Source organism: Cnephaeus nilssonii, assembly GCF_951640355.1.
Source record: "Cnephaeus nilssonii genome assembly, chromosome: 2".
NCBI lineage: Eukaryota > Metazoa > Chordata > Mammalia > Chiroptera > Vespertilionidae > Cnephaeus > Cnephaeus nilssonii.
Window position 1 is genome coordinate 34,841,303 of NC_137073.1, and position 19,318 is coordinate 34,860,620.

A 19,318-nucleotide genomic window follows, 5' to 3' on the forward strand; every position below is an offset into this window, starting at 1 on the left:
TGTGTGTGTGTGTGTATCTTAGCTGTCTCCCACCTCTAGTCCCCTGAGGAAGGGGACCCATGGGACTGCTCTGTGTGTGTGTGTGTGTGTGTGTGTGTGTGTGTGTGTGTGTGTGTCGGGGGGGGGTATCTTAGCTGTCTCCCACCTCTAGTCCCCCGAGGAAGGGGATCCATGGGACTGCTGCCCACACTGCCCAGGCCTGTACCTTCTAGCTGCTCATCATAGTCTTTTCCTGGATCCTTTTCGTGGACAATCCCTTCTCGCAAGCCTGTCTTCAATGGGCTCAAAGCCCAAGGACACTTTAAAACATCTTCATCAGTTAATTCTTTATCCAACTCTCAGAGAATATTAAACAGAAGGCCACTCCGAGGAGGTCACCAAAGTGGTTTAACTTTCCTTTCTAGCTCCTGCTCACCCAAACCCCAGACAAAAACCAACAGACTGCATGTCTCCTTGGAGCTGCCTGAAAAACCTGCAGCTCCCGTCAGACAGGGCTGTGCTTTTTCGTCAAGAAGAGGACGTCATAGGGCTCCCTGAATCTGAGCACATCTGGATTTTAGGTACAGAAACGATTTCTTTCTTCTTCCCTGACAGGAAAAGCCAGGCAATTTTTGCCCTTTTTGTCTTGTTGATGGCAGGGCAACCACACCAAGAGGCCGTTTTCTTTCATTAAATTCGTAATGAATAGGTGATGCTGACAAGGAAACAGTAGTGCTTAAGCATGCAGACTTGTAGGATGCGGCTAAAGCCTTAATGTATCGGCAGCAATTATTAAATGAGTTACTGTATGTGACCCTTTGATCATAAGCTGGATCTCTGACAGGTGTCGCCCGCAGGCAACACATCATTCTTGTAAAAGGCAGATCCTATCACATGATGATACAGGAAGAATTTTACAAGAATCCTGATCAGTCCCGTCACAGGGCAATAAAATCAGATGTAGTTACTGTGCAGAGGAAAAGTTTTACTTCCAAATAGCTAAGCACTGTTATTATCTCTCTTTAACGATTATGGTTCTTACTCCACCCTGACTTTATGACGTATATTACAATTAGAGCTAGTCCCAACAGGATGGGGAAGGCAATTTAAAAAAAAGAAAAGACAAGAAAACGTCAAGTAAAGATGCATCTTCCACCAACCTTGATTTTTTACTTCAGCAAATTCCTTGTTGTATTCCTCGAGTGTTTCCCTAAGTTTCTGGTTCTCTGTTTCAATGTCGTGCAGGCGCTGCACTTTGAGCTGGAGCTGTTGCCCGAGGTCCAGGGCTGGCACGGGATCTGCACGAGAGGTTAACACACATCAGCCCACTCTGGACCCAGACAAGCCACCTTCATGGTCACACCGAGGCTCAGGCAGACCTCCAGCCTGTGGCTGCTACCACTTGCCGGAAGTTGGGGCACATGGGGCCTTGCCACCTCCTTCAGAGTCCCGGGGAGCACCATGGCTGGGTTAGGGCCACTTCTCTGTTGCTACAGAGGATGTGTGCGTATACAGACTCAACCCAGGGCCCCCAAAGCAAAGAGGGTGAAATGGCTATCGACTCACTGGGATATGCCCCCTGCTCCGGCATAGTGACACTGAACCTTTGAGCTGATAAGAAGAGAGATGTGGCAGCAGCAAGCAGAGGCACCCTGGGAGATCATCCATGCACCTAGAGCTGCATGGGAGAATCGATGGTGTGTGGGGAGGTGCCTAAGCCACACGTTTACAGTAATTTTTATGAAGTTGAAATAACACCTAATACTCTGAGAGTGCCTCACTGCCACAGAGCACTTTTACAGACATTTTCTCTTCTGAGTCTCACAATAATACTGGAAAAGAAAGGCAAGATGTGTATTAGTCCTTTCACAGAAGTGGAAACTAAAGCTCAGGAAGCCAAGTGACTTGTCAAGGTTTCCCGGCTAGTTAGTGGACAGAGAACTCGAACCCAAGTCTGTTAACTCCAAGTGACTGTTGTTCCAACAAGGAAGATCCCGATGGAGTGGAGTTAATAAGTAGGACATGCTCACTTTCCGTCACAATCCTCCTTTACTAACCAAGGACACTCACAAGAGTCAGGTGAGCTGGGGAGCCAACCCGAGGTGACAGTGACCCGTCCTAGGCCATTGGGCCAGGTAGCCAGGAGACCACCACACTCTAATTACAGTATAAACACCAGGAGATGGCACCTGGGCCAGTTATGTGAGGTCTTGTGGCCAATTCAATATACTATCTGCCATCAGATTTACTTACAAAAAACTGGATTTTAATCTAAAATTAGATTGCAGACACGGAATTTATGTATTGACTGTTGGCACAAAATGGAGAGACATTAAACATTCTCTGGCGTTCATTCTATCTTTATTTTTTCGTCGTCTGCCTAAAAGGCACGCATAATCCACCTGCTGGCACCAGCGGAGCACTTCCTCTGGAACGCCTGCTCCGTCAGAGCAGAATACCCAAGTCCGCGGGGCTCAGAAAAGATTATTGGAGATATTTCTGGTATGGACGCCAGCATCACTTGTGAAATGGCTGCAAGGATTTAGTCTCTGGTTGAGGAATGCTAAACACCGAGCGCAGCAGATCAACAAGGGTATATATTCAAGAGCTCACTTAATTTTCAAATACCAGAGTCATTAATTTTTCAGACCACCCTGGTTCCTGGAAATGAGGGCTAGATCCGCATGTTTCAGTCGACGCGTCTGCCAGGAGCCAGGAGCTCTCGGAGATGCCAACGTCTTCACAGAGTTTACAAAAGGCGGGCACTGGGATGTGTCCAGCACAACGGCGGACCTGAGCGTGGGGTTTAACGCCAACGCTGTCCATCATGTGAAACCTCTGGCTGCCGGGCATTTATTCTGTGTGTGTGTATACAGTTTATGACTACATCACTTTCTTATTTGTGGCTTTTCATTATTATTTTAATCAGCATTAAAATATTTATATTAAATTAGATTTCAAAAGCTATTTAGGGAAGATAGTTCTTTATAAGTAGAAATAGTAACAACAGTAAAGATTGAATTACTCAGAACATTCCAGGTGTATTTTTTTTTTTTAATTTCAGTATTTTCCAGGGTACCACCTCACTAGTCCCCCCTTCCTCTGTGACCTCATACTGGGCAAATGGCCTGAAGGAAACAAACTGTATGCCTTCACGGCCCCCTACACATAGAACTACAATCTGAACTTGATACAGAGGTCAGGGAAAGACTGAGGAGGAGAGCCGCTGCTCTGTATAAAATTCTATTAGTGTTCGTTCATGTAGGCTTTCCAGCACAACTGCCAGTACAAATTATATCTTTAGAGAGCTAAGCTAGTATACTGCAATCCATCCCTAAAATTTCTGTCGACAACTTTTCCAGTCCATTCCTTTAAAAAAAAAAAATTCCAGGACCCACTGTGTCTGCTTTGAATAAAAAATAGCTTTCCTCATTTGATTCGGCAAGGAATTCAGTGACATATAAAAATAACATGCATATTATCAAGTGAATAGTAACTAGACCTTTAGAGAAAATTTCAAAGCATTATATTGTAAATGAAAATTCTGGCAATCTCATAATTATTCATTATGGCATGTATATTTAATTTAACACTATTAAAGGTTAATGCCTAAGTAGCAAAACTGGTCACAGAATAAAGAATGAACTGAATGTTCAAACATCTCTATGCATTAAACTTCAAACTTTACTACAGTACAGTTGAATGACTAAACGCCTGCAGCATTTGAATCTTGTTTTGGATTATGTAAAAGGCATTGCTAAAGTACCTCTTAGGCTTAATTTTTATTACCTGCATTAAAGGAACAGCTAATTACCACATGACAATATAATGACTCTAGCGTGTTTGGACTAGAGACCAAAACAACGATTTTCGGCATGCCAAACCCCAACTTGCATGTTAATCTAGGGGAAATCATAGCTTTTTTGTCTCGTTAATGATTTCCAATGCTATTTAAACCCCACACAAGTATTGTTAGGCCTTATTCTGAGCATCACAAGCCTCCGATCTCAGCAGCTCAATTAGAGAATTGTCTGGGGGAGGCAAGAGAACACACCCATATGTGGAACAGGAACACACAAAACCCTCACCTGTCTTCCCTGCCTCCTCCAATTCAACAGGCTTTATTGCCAGTTCCATCCACCCAATGTGACAAACTTGCAATTTGTTTTACAATCATCTAATAGTTAATTCCTAAAACACCCATCGAGGCACTACAGAGCTCATTATGCAACACAGGACCCAAAGAACATAATTACAATGAACAATAACACAGTCACCTGTATTCATTCAGCACCTTCTCCTAAGTACATGTAACATTACCTCATTAATTCCAGACATCCCAATCCGGGTTGGGGGAGGTGGCTCTGCAATATGTCTGGTGCTGGCTCCTCATCCAAGAAACAGGGAGAGGAGAGAAGTCACTGAGGCAAACAAGTATGCAAAATTCTAATGAAGATTTCTGCTTCCTGAACTAGTAGCCAACTGAATTATTCTGTTTCTTCAAGTCCTAATTTAACAAGTATTTCCTAAGCATCTTTCTGCTCTGGGTAAGGCCCAAGTGAGGTACTAGGATGGATACTCGGCTATGTCAGCTGGTACCAGCTTCACAGTATAGATAAACCATGTTCATGAATATCAACGGTAAAACAGGATGGACCACATGAGTAAATGACCCACTCCAGATAGAGAAACTGGGAAAAGTAGACTTTTTGTAAAATAGGAGACAAAGAGTTCAGACCCGTGGAGACTGTGTGGCAGTCAGTCCATGAAGAAGATGCAGCATTTAGGGGGAAAAGGAGCAGGGAAGCGCCAGGCACAGTGCAGTCTACTGCTGGCACTCAAGGACACATTCTGTGACATCAGGACTGTTCTAGGTGCTGGGGGGACATGATGGTGAAGAAAACAAAACCTTGCTCTCAAAGACTTGACATTCTGAAGTGAGGGATATGGACAAAAAGCAAAATAAATAAAATACTTTTAAGGACTGCCAAGCATGAGGAAGAGAGAAAACAGGGTGTGGAGAATGGGGAATGAGTACCGGAGACAGGCTGACAGGGAGGGTCTCTGGGAGGAGGTGACACTGAATGGGGATCTGGATGGTGAAGGGGAGATACAGGAAGATCCTGGGCAGAGGAGACAGCATTGCAAAGGGATGTGAACGTGGATATTCAAGGTAGAGAGAAGCTGGTAAGGCTGCAACAAAGGGAAGGAGAGTGGCAAAGCCCAAGTGGTCAGGGAGGAAGGCCCATGCTCAAAGATTAAACAAAAATATGAGCATAATCAGGGAGAGAAATAGAATATGTGAAGAAGAATAAAATAGAATCCTAGAGCTGAAAATACTTTATCTGAGGTATCCTGTTAGTGCAGTAGGTAGCAGCACATCAGTCTCATAAAAATACAATGCTGAAGAAAGCCAGAGGACAGAGTCTGGATTCAATTCCACTGCTGATGGGAAAAATCATCAGAGAATAGGACTGGGGCAAGACAAGTGACTGGGGCATGAGAAAGAAAAACTGCAATTCTTTGAACCACAAAAAAGTCTGTTGGTTTTCTAGCTGTAAAGTATTTGAGAGTTTTAAGCTTAAAGATAAGTTATGCAATTTTCTTTTAAAAAGTTAAGTGTTCCAAATTAGCTGCCCATTCTGTGACAGCAGATGGCTATCAGTCATATGTTGTCTGACAACATTAAAACAACAACAACACACCAACATAAACTATGTCTTTGAAGTCCATGTGATGTTTTAATACTTAGTGGGAAAATTATTACTTCTTGAAAGAAATTCATCTATAGTAAGAACATTCTAAAAGTGGACATTTGGAAAATTTCCCATCATTATATAAACTTTTGAGCAAAGACAACATCCTCTTCAAAAATGTCTCAATGTCTCTTATATGAGAGTATGCATAATGGTTTAGAGTATGGGGCAGATTGCATGTGTTCAAATTCCAGCTCTGCCATTTAACTGGCTGTACAACTTTAGACAAGTTACTTAATACTTAATTACAAAAGATAATATGTGCATACAATTAGAAAACTACCAGGTATGGAGTTAACACTCAATAAACGTTACCTATTACCAACCAACTCAAACCTGATGAAATATATGCAAAAAGGAGTTTCAAATAATTTATTACTAATATGAAAAATACAGTATCTTCTGACTAGTTGGCAAGAAAAATTGAATATCAGGAAAAATCAAAATGTACTAGTTGAATTTCAACAAATAGTATCTTATAACTGGTACACAGGTTTCAAAAGTATAAACCAACTTTTTATAAAGATAGCCAATAATGTACTGCTTTTGTTGGATCTATGTATCTTTGTGAGTTATCTTTTCCAGCCATTTATGACATCCATTAAAATCAAGAATAAAAATAACAAAACTTGGAGATTTCTGTTTCTGGTCATGACAAATTAGCCAGTATTGGACTTGCCCTCTGGCCATAACAACTATTAGTAGAATACTAGGCAAACTAGGAAATAACCATTTTTGTTATTGGACAACTGGCAAAGCAGGACAGTGATCCCTGAGAGAAGGGAAATAAATGAGGTGAACCTATGACCATCCTGACTTTCTGCCAGGAAACACTTTCTAGACTGCAGCACAGGGAAGGGGGAACCCAAGCACAGCATAAGTCCTTTTTGTTGTTGTTAATCCTTACATGAGGATATTTTTTCCATTGATATTTTAGAGAGAGTGGAGGAGACAGAGAAACATTGATGTCAGAGAGACACATTGGTTGCCTCCCACATGCACCCCGACCTGGGGCTAGGGACGGAGCCTGCAACCGAGGCACCTCCCTTGACTAGACTCAAACCTACCACCCTTCAGGCCGAGGGCTGATGCTCTAACTACTGTGACAAAACGGCTAGGGCAGCATGGGTTTTTTTGAGTTGAGAAGATAGAGAATGGAAGATTGGGAGGCTGAGGTATCTGGAATTTGTAGAGCACAGTAATGGAAAGGAGAAGATATGCAGAGAAAGAGCTAGAGGAATCTGCAGAGGAGTAATCAAGAGTCTGTTGCTAAAAGACATGGTGCACACATTTTCATAGGATGAAACTACCCAAGGCTGGGCAAAGAACTACAAGGAAGGCCTAAGTGAACAAGTCCAGAGTTCACAGAGGGTTAAGAGATTTTTGAGTTGTAACCAGCCACAGTTGAGAGATTTGTTGAATAGCAAGGAATTTAGTAGAGACACCAGAAGGTCCACACCAAAATGAAGGTCTAAATTAACTCTAAAGTAAAGGCTACTCCAGATCCATCCCCTAAAAGCTTAAAAATAAGCCTTAGAATGATCAAGCTGATCTGCAAAGTAATTTAACTACTTGACAAAACAAATTTCGACACTCTTAAGAAAGTAAAAAAAAAATCCAGTTAACAATTACAATGTCTAACATCCAATAAAAAATTACTACACATGCAAAGAAGAAGGATAATCGGGGAGGGGGGTGCAGGGGGGACGGACCAGTTAATAAAAACAAAACCAGAAATGACAACAGATAATGGGAGTGGTTGACAAAGATGAAAATAGCTACTATAGCATACTCAAGGATTTAAAGAAAAACACAATAAGGAAAGAGGATATAAAGAAGTCAAATGGAATGCTGGGGCTTAAAATACACTATCTAAAATGAAAGAAAAAAACAAAAACACCTCCCTAGACTGGCTTAGACACTGCAAAAGAAAAATAGTGAATTCAAAGAGAGTCATAGAAACTGTCTGAACAGAGGCATAGAGAAGAGACTGGAGAAAAAAGTTACTAAAACCTCAGCAACCTGTGAAACAACATAAAACTATCTAATATACGTCCCAGAAAGGTACTAGAAGTGTATTTGGAGAAACCCTGGTGAAATTTCCAAATTTGGTAAAAGCTATAAATCTAAAAATCCAAGGAATTCAACAAAATCCAAGCAGGTTAAGTACAAAGAATGCAGATAAGCAAAATCTAATTGCTGAAAACAAGAATAAAGAGAAAATCTTAAAAGCCAGAAAAAAGAAGAATCCTATATAATAAAGAGGTAATATGCAAATTAACCCTCATGCCCTCACAAGATGGCTGCCTATGATCAGGCTGGCAGTGGGATTAGTGAAGGACGCCCAAACAACTGAATAAGCAGGCTGCGTGGGGCGACCAGGCCAGCAGGGGGGTTAGTGAGGGACGACCAAACGACTGAACAGCAGGCTGCGTGGGGCGACCAGGCCGGCAGGGGGGTTAGTGAGGGATGACCAAATGACTGAACAGCAGGCTGCATGGGGTGACTAGGCTGGCGGCGGGGGTGGGGGGGGTGGGGGGGGAGGAGGTGAGGGGTGACCAGGCCGTCAGGGGGGGCAGTTAGAGGCGACCAGGCAGGCAGGCAGGTGAGCGATTAGGAGCCAGCGGTCCAGGATTGTGAGAGGGATATCCGACTGCCAGTTTAGGCCCGATCCCCGTGACTGGGCCTAAATTGGCAGTCGGACATCCCCCGAGTGGTCCCGGATTGGAGAGGGTGCAGGCTGGATTGAGGGGACTGCCCCCCATGCACAAATTTCGTGCACTGGGCCTCTAGTCATTATATAGGGGGAAAAAGAAAGATTAACTGGAGACCTCCTGTCTGAGAGGAAAAAGGAAACAAAACAAAAACTACCAACATACAATTTTATACCCAACAAAATATAGCCTCCCAATATGAGGACAAGGTAGAGATTTTACTGTTTCAATTGAACAAAAGCTGGCAGAATGCATTGCCAGTGTACCTAGTAGTACACTATAAGAAATTTTAAAGGAAATGATTTTAAAAGAGAATGCTGCTAGATGGAAACCTGGATCTACACAAAGGAATAAACAACACCCAAATTGTAAATATATGGGTATAATACTATTTTTCTCATTTTAAATTTCATTACAAGATAACTGACTATTTAAGAGAAAAAATAGTATAATGTATTGTAGTGTTAAAACATATTTAGAAGTTAAATAACAGTACACAAAGGACAGGAGGGAGAAAATAGAAGTGTATTATAAATACATTCTCACATTGTATGTGAAGTAGTATTTTATTATTTGAAGGTATAATGTGATAAATTAAAGATGCTTAATGTAAACCTTAAAGTAACCACTGAGAAAATAAAACGAAGAGTTATAGCTAGTAAGACAAGTGGGGAAATAGAATAAGATCATAAAAAATTATCAAAATAAAGCATGAAAAAAGAAAACAAAAAACAGGTAAGACAATTAGAAAACAAACAGGAAGATAGTAGACTTAAACCCATCTATATACACAATTATGTTAAATGTAAAAAATCAAACATTTCACTTAAAAGGCAGATTGTCAGACAGAATTAAAAAACAAGACATAGCTGTTTAAAGCTTTAAAAAACATGAATTAAAAACAGAACTGAAAGAAGAAAAAGAAAAGTTCACAATAAAGATTCCAAAACTCTGTTCACTCTAATTAATAGTATAATTAGATTGACAAGCTAAATCTAAAATGTATATAGAAACTCAACTAGCCAAAACAAACTTGAAAAACAAGATAGAAGATAAAGGATTTGCATTACCTAATTTCAAGACTGATTATAAAGCTACAGTAATCATAGTATGATATTAATATAAGGATATACAGATCAATGAAATAAGAGAGTCCAGAAAAACAACCTCACACATATACCATCCATTAATTTTTCAATGAAACTTGACCCTTACACTATATCATACATCAAAATTAACTCAGAATGCATCATAGGCCTAAAGGTAAAAGATAATACTAACAAACGTCACTAAAAATGTCCCTGCTCTGAGGTGTATATGTTGGGATATATGAGTAAAAGCAGTTTGCAGACCACTGACTTAGACCCATTTGGCTGCTGTGCAAAGGATGGATGGGAAGAGGTGGAGTGAAGGTGGTGAGCCAAGAGGTAATGGTGGCTTGGATGAGGTTGGCGGTAGATAATGTGACGAGTGGTCGAATTTGGGGTATATTCTGGAGGCTGGGTCAACAGGACTTACTGATAGGCTGGCTATAAGGTGTGAGGGAAAGGAATTCAGGCTGACTCCTGCCATTTGTGGGCTAAGCCACTGCATGAATAGTGATGCCATTTACCTTCCTGGGAGGGCTTGGGGGGAAACCTGTTCTCTTGTGGTCATGTGGAGTTTGAGAGCCTAACAGATATCAGAAGTCACCTAGGGGGAGAATGTAAGTAGAGAAAAGAAAAAGACTGAGAGTCCTGCAGAGGAAGAGAAGTATCCATGAAAGTCGGAGAAGGAGGCGTATAACCAGGTGCAGGTGGGTTCAGCAGGCATATTGGCTCTCAGAGGACTTTGCTATGATGGGGAGTAAGTAGAAAGCTGGCCAGTGGCTGGAAGATGTCATCCTCATCTGACCACGTGTATATTTTCAATAAAATATGATGTGTATAGAGATCAGAGTGAAGAGAAGGTCTGAAATAGTACAAGTGTGGTCAGTGGGCATAAGGTTGGGGCCAGTCTATGCTGTGTAGACTCTATGGAAACTAACTTACTGTGGTTCTCCAGGGACTTGGGCACGTTCTGTTTTGGATTCCCTGTCACTATCACACCCTGATAAGCCCCAATGTCTTGGTGCAGACAAGTCCTGAAGAAGGAAGAGGACACTGCTGACTTCATGAAGAACATAGGCTGAAAAAAAGCAGGGCTTCCGATTAGGTGGGGTGATCAGGTGGGTCCGAGGTGTGCTGGGGAGGGGCGGGAGCATGGTGTGTTGGAGAAAGCCAGGCCAATGGTGAGCTGCTTTTCCTTATGTTATGAGGAATGAGAAGAACCTCACACAATCTAAGGCCCTGCTTGAGCAGAGGGCTCTGTAGGCAGTGGGGCTGTCCCCTGCCATCAGCCAGAGGGTGAATGTGCCCCTAGTGAGTGCCATCCCTGCGATGACATCACAGTGCAGCAGACGTTACTTTTTGCCAGGGCACTCTAGGCTAATGTAATCATACGATTACATAATTAACCCAGCTGTCTCATTAAGAAAATCAACTGGAATTCAGGGCATAATTAGTCATACAGCAATTAGCATGCTGATGAGCAACTGATGAAAAGCTGTCTAGATATCAAGTGTGCCAGGACCACCCCAGTTACGGCAAGGGGGATAGAGGTGACACACTGCCCGACACAAGTGAACCAAGGATTCCCCTTCTCAGCTAGTGAGCCCTTACACAACAGCCCAGTGTCGAGGGACAGAGGGAGAGCCCTGAAATGGGCCGGTGTACAAAGCAGCGACAAGCAATTCTGACACCCATCTTGTCACATTTGCCTTTCTTTATAATGTTTATAGCTATTTCCTCAGCCTGCAGACATATGGTGTACAAAATGGAGAAGCTGATCAGGCCCCAAATTTGTTTTAACCTGTCCAAGGAGGGTGAGAAAAGTTGCCTCCTTCTCTGGGTTCCAGTGTTGGGTAGAGCATAATGTCCATCCTCTAGTCCCCTTGGCTGCTTCGGAGCAGCTCAGTCCTGCACCCGGGGAGGAGGCAGGAGGGCATCAGCAACCCACACCTTCGTTTGGAGGCTGCAGCCCTGGTTCTGCCTCGGTCCCGTTACGGTGCTGGTGGTTGATTCTTAGAATGAAAATGTTTCGTGAAGGCAAACTGAGAATGTGTAAAGGGAATCCTGCCATCTGGGCATCTGAGGTTATAGAGTTCTCTGGAGGGGCCTGGGCATTGGCTCCTCTGCCAACACCAGGAGACGTAGAATACATGGACTGGACTAGCCTTACAGGATCCAGCTGGAGCAGCCATATTTCCACAGCCTTCAAAAATGCTACCAAGTGGCCCATCGATTAAAATCTTGGTAGAATAAGCAAGGGGTATTTCTAACCAAATCCCAAGAGTTAAAAAAAAAAAGATTTTAAATTGATTTTTAGAGAGAGAGAAAAGGAAAGGGAGAGGGAGGGAGGGAGGGAGGGAGAGGGGGAGAGAGAGAGAGATATGTCAGAGTGAAACACTGATTGCTGCCTCCTGAAAGCTCTCTACCGAGAATCAAGTCCGAAACCTGGGCATATGTCCTGAAGGGGAATCAAACCAACAAACTTTGGTTGCACGGGATGCCACTTAACCAACTGAGTCATGCTGGCCAGGGCCAAATCCCAAGATTTTGGCACTTTTTTCCAAGAGTCTTGCTTTGGGATCCCTGAATGAGAGACTGACAGGGAAGAAGAAAGAAGAATGAAAAGAACAGTGTTTTCTAATTATAACCCATATTGTATTCTCACTTGAAACCAGGGTGAGGAGTACAAAGCCTGGATTACTATTTTATCCTTATGAAGGAGCATTAAAAAGCAGTTCTCAAAAATGATGTTCCACTTTATTTCTGGATTCTCAAATGCTACACTAATAGGGATATTCACCAGGAGAAATACACACCAAAATGTGGCCCCAGGAGCACCTCAGAGCAGGGGCATTTGCAAGTGGTTCTGAAAATGGAGTGTCCTACAAAATGGGCTCCCAAAGCCAGTTCTCTTTCAGGACTTCTGGAAATGAACACCACCTACCGTCGATAACAGGCCAGTTACTCTACGGACATAAAGTGAGGGAATCCATCATGAAACACTGAGTTCTAGTAGTGTTGCATGCATGAGTCAATGAATATTTTATACCACTGGTAATGTGCTTCCTAAGATTTAAATCTTAAAATAAACTCTTCCAGGCACTGCCTTCATGTTTGAAGGGTTTGTGTCTGTAGGACGTAAACCACATCTTAGCAAGGAGTGAAAGATGATTCTCTTTATATGGGGGTGGGGGGTAGAAGAGGCACAGACAGAGGCCAGGAGAACTTGCAAAGAGGTTCTTCCATGAACGCTGCAACCAAAGCAGAGTTCTGCAATACCAATGCACAGGTGGCAGCTCCACCAACTTTGTCTCCTTTTCTCCTTTCTAGGAACTTAAAAACAGACAAACAAAAATGATTACTGAGATGTTTCTGGAACAAATAATTTATAGAGATTACTAAATGTGGACAAATACTCAAATGACCACTGCTTAAGTTATCTGCAATCCATTAATAAGGCCTATTCAGAAACTAAGATGGCAAGTTGAGTATTTTACTTATTTAAGCTCTTCCCTCGATTGTTGAAATAAATGCATACTCATTGTAAAAAATCTGAAAAGTATCAAGAAGCAAGAGTAAGTCACCCACACAAGGTTAATTTCTGGCAGATTATGCATGCCATCATAACTATGCTCAGAGCACAGTAAAATTTCAGCTATGCAAGAATCTTTAAGGAGGTCATTCCAGAATATTTCCAGCTATCTGAGAGGGTCACATTTTAAGAGCAGAGATATTTATTCCTTATTTCATTACAGTAAGGGATGGAAGCTGCTTTTTTAACCTGTTTAATTATGGAATATTTTCTCAAAAGTACAGTACCCAAATAGAAACCACCTGAGGGAAGGCTGGGGCCAAGTTTCACCTACATTTGTATCTTAAGTGCACAGTCCAGTGCCTGGCACACAATGAACTGCAGGCAAGTGCTGGCCCAGGGAATGCGTGAAAATGACTAATTAAATAACACACTTTGAATCCTTTCTTGCATCACTGTTGTAAACAGATAGTCACTGAACTCTGCTCTCACTCACAAATACAGATTCCAAAGCAAGACACTGGCCTCCTGATTAGAGGAACTCCCCATCTAGGAGGGTAGGGGGGAAGGGCGTGCTTCACCCAAGTGTCCTTATTAAGTCATGTTGTTGGCAGATGGCTAGAATGCTTTACCTCATGACTAACTGTTAGCAAATTAGTAAGTATAAATCTCAACCAGAGGTGTATTAAAGTAAAAAATTTAAATATTTGCAAGTTTAAGCTATTCCTGCTGATCATATACATCTCTCTATATAAAGGCCTAAGTGACCATTTTGACTGCTTGACCAATAGCTATGACATGCACTGACCACCAGGGGGCAAACACTCAATACACAGGCATGGAATCTCGGAGGGAAGGAAGGAGGGCGGGAAGAGATTAATCAAAGATCTTATATGCAAAGATCTTATATGCATGAATTCGTGCACCAGTGGGGTCCCTCAGCCTGGTCTGTGGGAATAAAGCCGAAACCGGCAGTCCGACATCCCCCAAGGGGTCCCGGATTGTGAGAGGGTGCAGGCCAGGCCGAGGGACCTCACTGGTGCAAGAATCTGTGCACCGGGCCTCTAGTTATGATATAAAAATCTAGTCTGAGATAAAATGGACAGGTGAAGCCATCTAGATTAAAGGCATAAAATTATAACTTATTTATGAATTCAAAACTTCCCTCTTACTGCTATGATGCTGACAATAAAGTCAAAGAACATTTTCAATTAAAACAATTCTAATTTTCAATTAGAATAAGAAATGGGAGGCTGATTCTCCAAACGTTTTATTGGTCTTCCTTTTAATTTTGAAAGACATGTAAACAAGTAAACCACATAAACAAGTATTGTTACCCACAGATGGAGGAAATAACACTGTGTTAACTGAGTTCTGGGCTAACGCTGCCCTCGACACTTTTCAACCATCCTCTCTACCTCCTACATATAGCTGACATCCACCCATTTCTCTCAACTTCACTCCTGCCACCTGAAACCTAGTGACCGACCTCATCTCTCTCTTCCCACATCACCTTGGACTTCTTTCCAAATCTGTTGTCCAAATTGCAGTCAGGACGACTTTTTTATTATACAGACATGATCATGTCACTGCTCTGCTTAAAACTCATTAATGGTTTGTCTGTTGTCCAGAACCCTTCACATAATTTACAAGGCCTCTATTTGCCTTTGCAGCTGGGTGACCACACTGGTGTATGCCCTTTACTCAGGCGTAACTATTGACTACTGCCAGTGTCTTCGTTTGGACAATGTAGTGCCTGGCCACTCCTTACTGCCCTCTCCTCTTCTTGTTCACAAGCTCACTGCTCCAGGGCATCCGCCTTTGAGCCTGCCCAATCCTACCCATTCTACACTCTTATGCCCAATGAGCTCTGCCTTCCAAGCACTTACCACACCTAAAATTCAATAATTACTTGTGTAATTACTTTTTAATGCCCACGTTCCCACCAGACTCTAAAGTCCATGAGAACAGGAAGTTATCTGATTGCTTTGCTCACTGCTCTAGTGCTGTAACTCAGAGACATAGCAAGGGGACGGTGTCTAAGGTGCCGACTAAGAAATTCCAGGGAACAAGGGTCAGAGCAGTGTGGAAGCAGAGTGTGCTTTGGCTAAAATAGCAGAATATTTATAACAAAAAGCATCTTAAAATACTCTGAAATTAATTAGGGAATGCAGAGCAATCTGGTAGCAAATGAGAAAGAACACATACATCAGATCTTAACTAGTTTAACTATTCAGAGGACTCATCAGGATGAGTGTGTATTTAAATGTTGATTAAGTGTCTTTAATAAGAAGGAGCTTTTGAGAGGAAAAATAACTTTGGGATACTGACTGTGGACGATGAAGAAGAGGGAAGAGCTGAGTCACACCACTGAAGGAGAGGAGGCAGGCGGGAATGGGTGGGAGTGGAGGGAGATCCCATGCTTTGTGCTGAGTGTGTAAAGCTTGGGATGCCATCAGGACAGCTACTGAACCAAACACAGCTTTTGGATGTCAGTACCAGCCACAAAGCCCAAGGCCTCTGAAGTGCATATGCTGGTCTGATGAACCCCAAATGCTAAGTGTCATATAAATGTCTGTGCAGGCAGGTAAATCTTTATAGAGTGACATGAAGCAAAATGAGAGTTCAAAGAATTATTAAACGGCCCCAAGTCAAGGAAAGATACATTCTGATCTTTGCCATTGAGGTCATTAGAATGCTCCAGCGTGCCGAAACCGGTTTGGCTCAGTGGATAGAGCGTCGGCCTGCGGACTGAAGGGTCCCAGGTTCGATTCCGGTCAAGGGCATGTACCTTGGTTGCGGGCATATCCCCAGTATGGGTTGTGCAAGAGGCAGCTGATCGATGTTTCTCTATCATCGATGTTTCTAACTCTCTATCCCTCTCTCTTCCTCTCTGTGAAAAATCAATAAAATATATTTAAAAAAATAAAAATAAATAAAAAATAGAATGCTCCAGCGTGCTCTCCCTCAGTGGAAAATGTCAACTTCACAATTAAAGCCTGAGACCAAAGAACCTCAGAAAACATTTGAAGAAATAATTTGATCCATTAATTCATTTGACAAATATTTATGGAGTTTCTGCTACATGGCAGGCACTGGGGTAGACACTAGAGAAATAATTAGGGACAAGACCACATTCTCCAGTCACTCTGCCCAGCCAGAAAGGAAAACAGTCGAGTTCCAAGTAGTTGTAACAGAGGGAACACAGGCTGCTGGGAGCGGGGCATGTGTGTGTGAGAAGGGCACACCTGAGCCAAACCTGGGAGGTCAGGAAGCAGTGTCTCAACAAGTTCACCCCAGGAGTGAGATGAGCTGAGCTGAGAAGGGGCCTGGCTTGCCGGCCGTCTGGAGAATGGGCTAGGAGGCAACCCTGCAAGCACGAAGCCTGGCGTCACAATACTGTAGACATGAGGGGGGAGGCCTGAATTGCAAGTGGAGGGCAGAAGTTGGGATGGAGAGAAGTGGATGGAGTCGAGAACATTCTGAAGGAAGAATGGCTGGGACTTGGTGACTCAGTGCTTGGCATGTGCAGCTGGGTAGAAGATGGTGCAGCTCCCCAAGAGAAGGAACTCAGTAAGAAGATTTCCTTTGGACACACTGGGTGGTTTCAGGGTACCCTTCAGCCATCCCAGAGAATATGTCCAGGAGGCTGCTGGATATGCAAGCTGACACGCAAAAGGGAGAATTGGACAGAGATAAAGCTTTCAGAGCTACTGATGCGACCTTTTGCCAATTCGGCTCTGGAGGACTCCAGTGTGGCCCTGGGTTGATGGACTCATTGTGTCCTTCAACATGTCACACCTGTGGTATGCCAGGCCCTGCTCCGGGTGCTGGGCATAGAGTGAAAACACAGGCTTTCCTCAAGGAGCTTTCATTCGAGTAGGACCAGCAGATAAGAAACAAGAAAACTCACAAATAAATAAAATTTCTGGAAGAGGTGGCAAGTGGGGACTGGTTCAGTCAGGTTACTGTGCCAGTCTCCAAGGCCTGGGACTCTGGCTCTGCCTCTCCTGGGGTGGCTGGTTGGCTCTTCCTGGCTCCTGGAGCTGGGCCACATGGCACAAACCTGAAATACCAGTCTCATTATTCCCAAGAGCTTCCTGTAGTTTTCTGAAATAGTGTGAGTTGATGTTTCTTGAAACTAGAAGACTTAATGCACCCCACCAATATTTCTGGGTTTGGCGGGACTAAAGCCTGAAGCACAGACAGTTAAGGCATCTGACTCCCCACAACGGTGTGACTGTCAGTAAATGCAACGCTATTGACCAAGCCCTTCCTGTAAAGCTCAGCCGCAAGATTACTTCATCTGAGAAGCAGGACTTCAAAACACAGGTAGAGTGCTCCCAGCTCCACTCATGCTTCTCAAGGAACTTGTGAGAACTGTCAGACCACAGCAGGTGTAAGAAAGAAATACCTGGGATGTGGGTAAAAGTGATCTATGTGGCATGCAGATGGACTTGATTGACTTTTATTACAGAAAACATCGAACATTATTTGCTCCTATCATCTTAAGTTGAAATTGCAAACTTTAATTCTGCAGCCAAAGATGATAATTACAAAGAATATCACCAATGGGAAAAATGCTGATGGTATAATGTTAAGTGAAAAAAGCAGAATGTAAATATGTGCCCAGAGTATGATAAAAATTCTATAAAAATAATATACGGACATGAATAAGGTCTGCTCAGGTGGAGATCATTGATGAAAAATATGTTCTCATTTTTTTCTATGAGAAATTAGGATGGAAAATAATGGCAGAAAAAGAAACCCAACAATTTGTTAAAGTGGCTGCCCATCTGAGAAACTTCACTAAGGAAAAACCTAAGTAAAAGCTGGACTTTAAAAAAGGAGAGTGTAGGTTATTTAGAAAACAGGAGCAAAAGGCTCTGGGTCTTTGGCAAAGATGAAACAAGCCAGACTCCTTTCAACTAAGTCATCAACATAAAACTTGCATTTGCATAAGATTATGCCAGTGGGACCACCGAGGTGCCAGTACCTGAGAAAAGGCCACACCATAGGCATCCAAAGACCCATTTGCTATGAAGAAGCCTTTTCATGAGCCTCGGCCAGTCTTCAGGGAACCCCCAGTTGGTTACAAACTCTTGCAGAAAGTAAAAAAGCCAGAATTTGGAACTAAGTGCTGGATAAGCTCCTATGACAGCAAAAGTTTAGAACAAAGAAAACCATTCTCTACCACAAGGCTGTTCCCTTACACTCTTCCATTTCAAAGATGAGGAAACTGAGGTCCAGACAGGAAAAGCAATGTGACAAAGACCTTACAACAAAGACCTTGCATGGGGTGACCTCTTTTAATCCCATTTTCCAAATGGTACAGCAAAGCCCACAGGAGACCTGAATTAGAATGCAAATTCAGATATAAAGGAGACCTGTAGCTCTTTTGCTTTGTTAAAGTAGTTCTAGTCATGTCAGTAATCCACACACAGTACTTAGTTGTAGCTAACTGGGCTACCACTTGCCCTTGGCTATAAATTTTAAGTGAAAAATGTGACCAGAGGCTACTGGCTCCCTGGATGACCTGGGAGGGGAATGAGGCATTCGAGGTACCTATTAGGGCTATTCCTGAATGTGGAATCAACCAGCCCAGAAGCACGAACATCCACGACATCTGCACAGCACTCCACAGGTTCTATTTCTTCTCTGTAAATTGTGCAGCATTTTATACCAAAGCTAAAGGTGGCCCCACCGATTTGAGTTTCCGTATTTGCAAAAGTATTCACTAGAGGTTATGTGATGACTTTAACACAAGTGCATCTAATTTCCATACCTACCCAAAGTCTGGGTTTTGGAGAATTCCCCGAACTCATTGGTTTCTTGCCATTGATGGTGTAATTCTCTTAGGAAAGCTGAGAAGAATAAGCTTGAAACCCACCAACTCTCCAGACACAATGCTCACTGCGGGGGTTATCAGTGCATGGACTTACCTGGAACATCAATCAATCTTTTGTAGACATTCAAGAAGGCTGCCTCAGCTTCTTTGCTTCGTTTACTCAGTGCATCAATCTGAAAGGGAATGGAAGAAAAGAAAAACAAAGAGCTCAAAATTTTTCAAGAGGTAATTTAAAAATCATTACGCATCTAGTAAATTCTCACGGCAAATGGAACTCAGATTTCTCCATGTAGATGCCTGACAGCTGGGCCTGCAGTCTCTTAGAGGAAATGTCTGTAAGCATACCAAAGAGGACAAATCCATGGGCCACCTCCTGAGGGTACACAAGTCAGGGGCAGCGC

General features: G+C 42.8%; 1 protein-coding gene across 17 annotated transcripts in view; it reads right to left on the reverse strand.

The window, feature by feature from the left end:
* Positions 1-19,318, reverse strand: part of CUX1 (cut like homeobox 1) — a 353,788-nt gene that overhangs the window by 138,191 nt on the left and 196,279 nt on the right. For all 17 annotated transcript variants that reach the window (XM_079786418.1, XM_079786417.1, XM_079786416.1 and 14 more), the window contains 2 exons: positions 19,012-19,090; positions 1,140-1,277 (listed from right to left, as the gene is read on the reverse strand). In XM_079786418.1, coding sequence (XP_079642544.1) covers positions 1,140-1,277; positions 19,012-19,090 — 217 coding nt within the window. The remainder of the gene's footprint in view (positions 1-1,139; positions 1,278-19,011; positions 19,091-19,318) is intronic.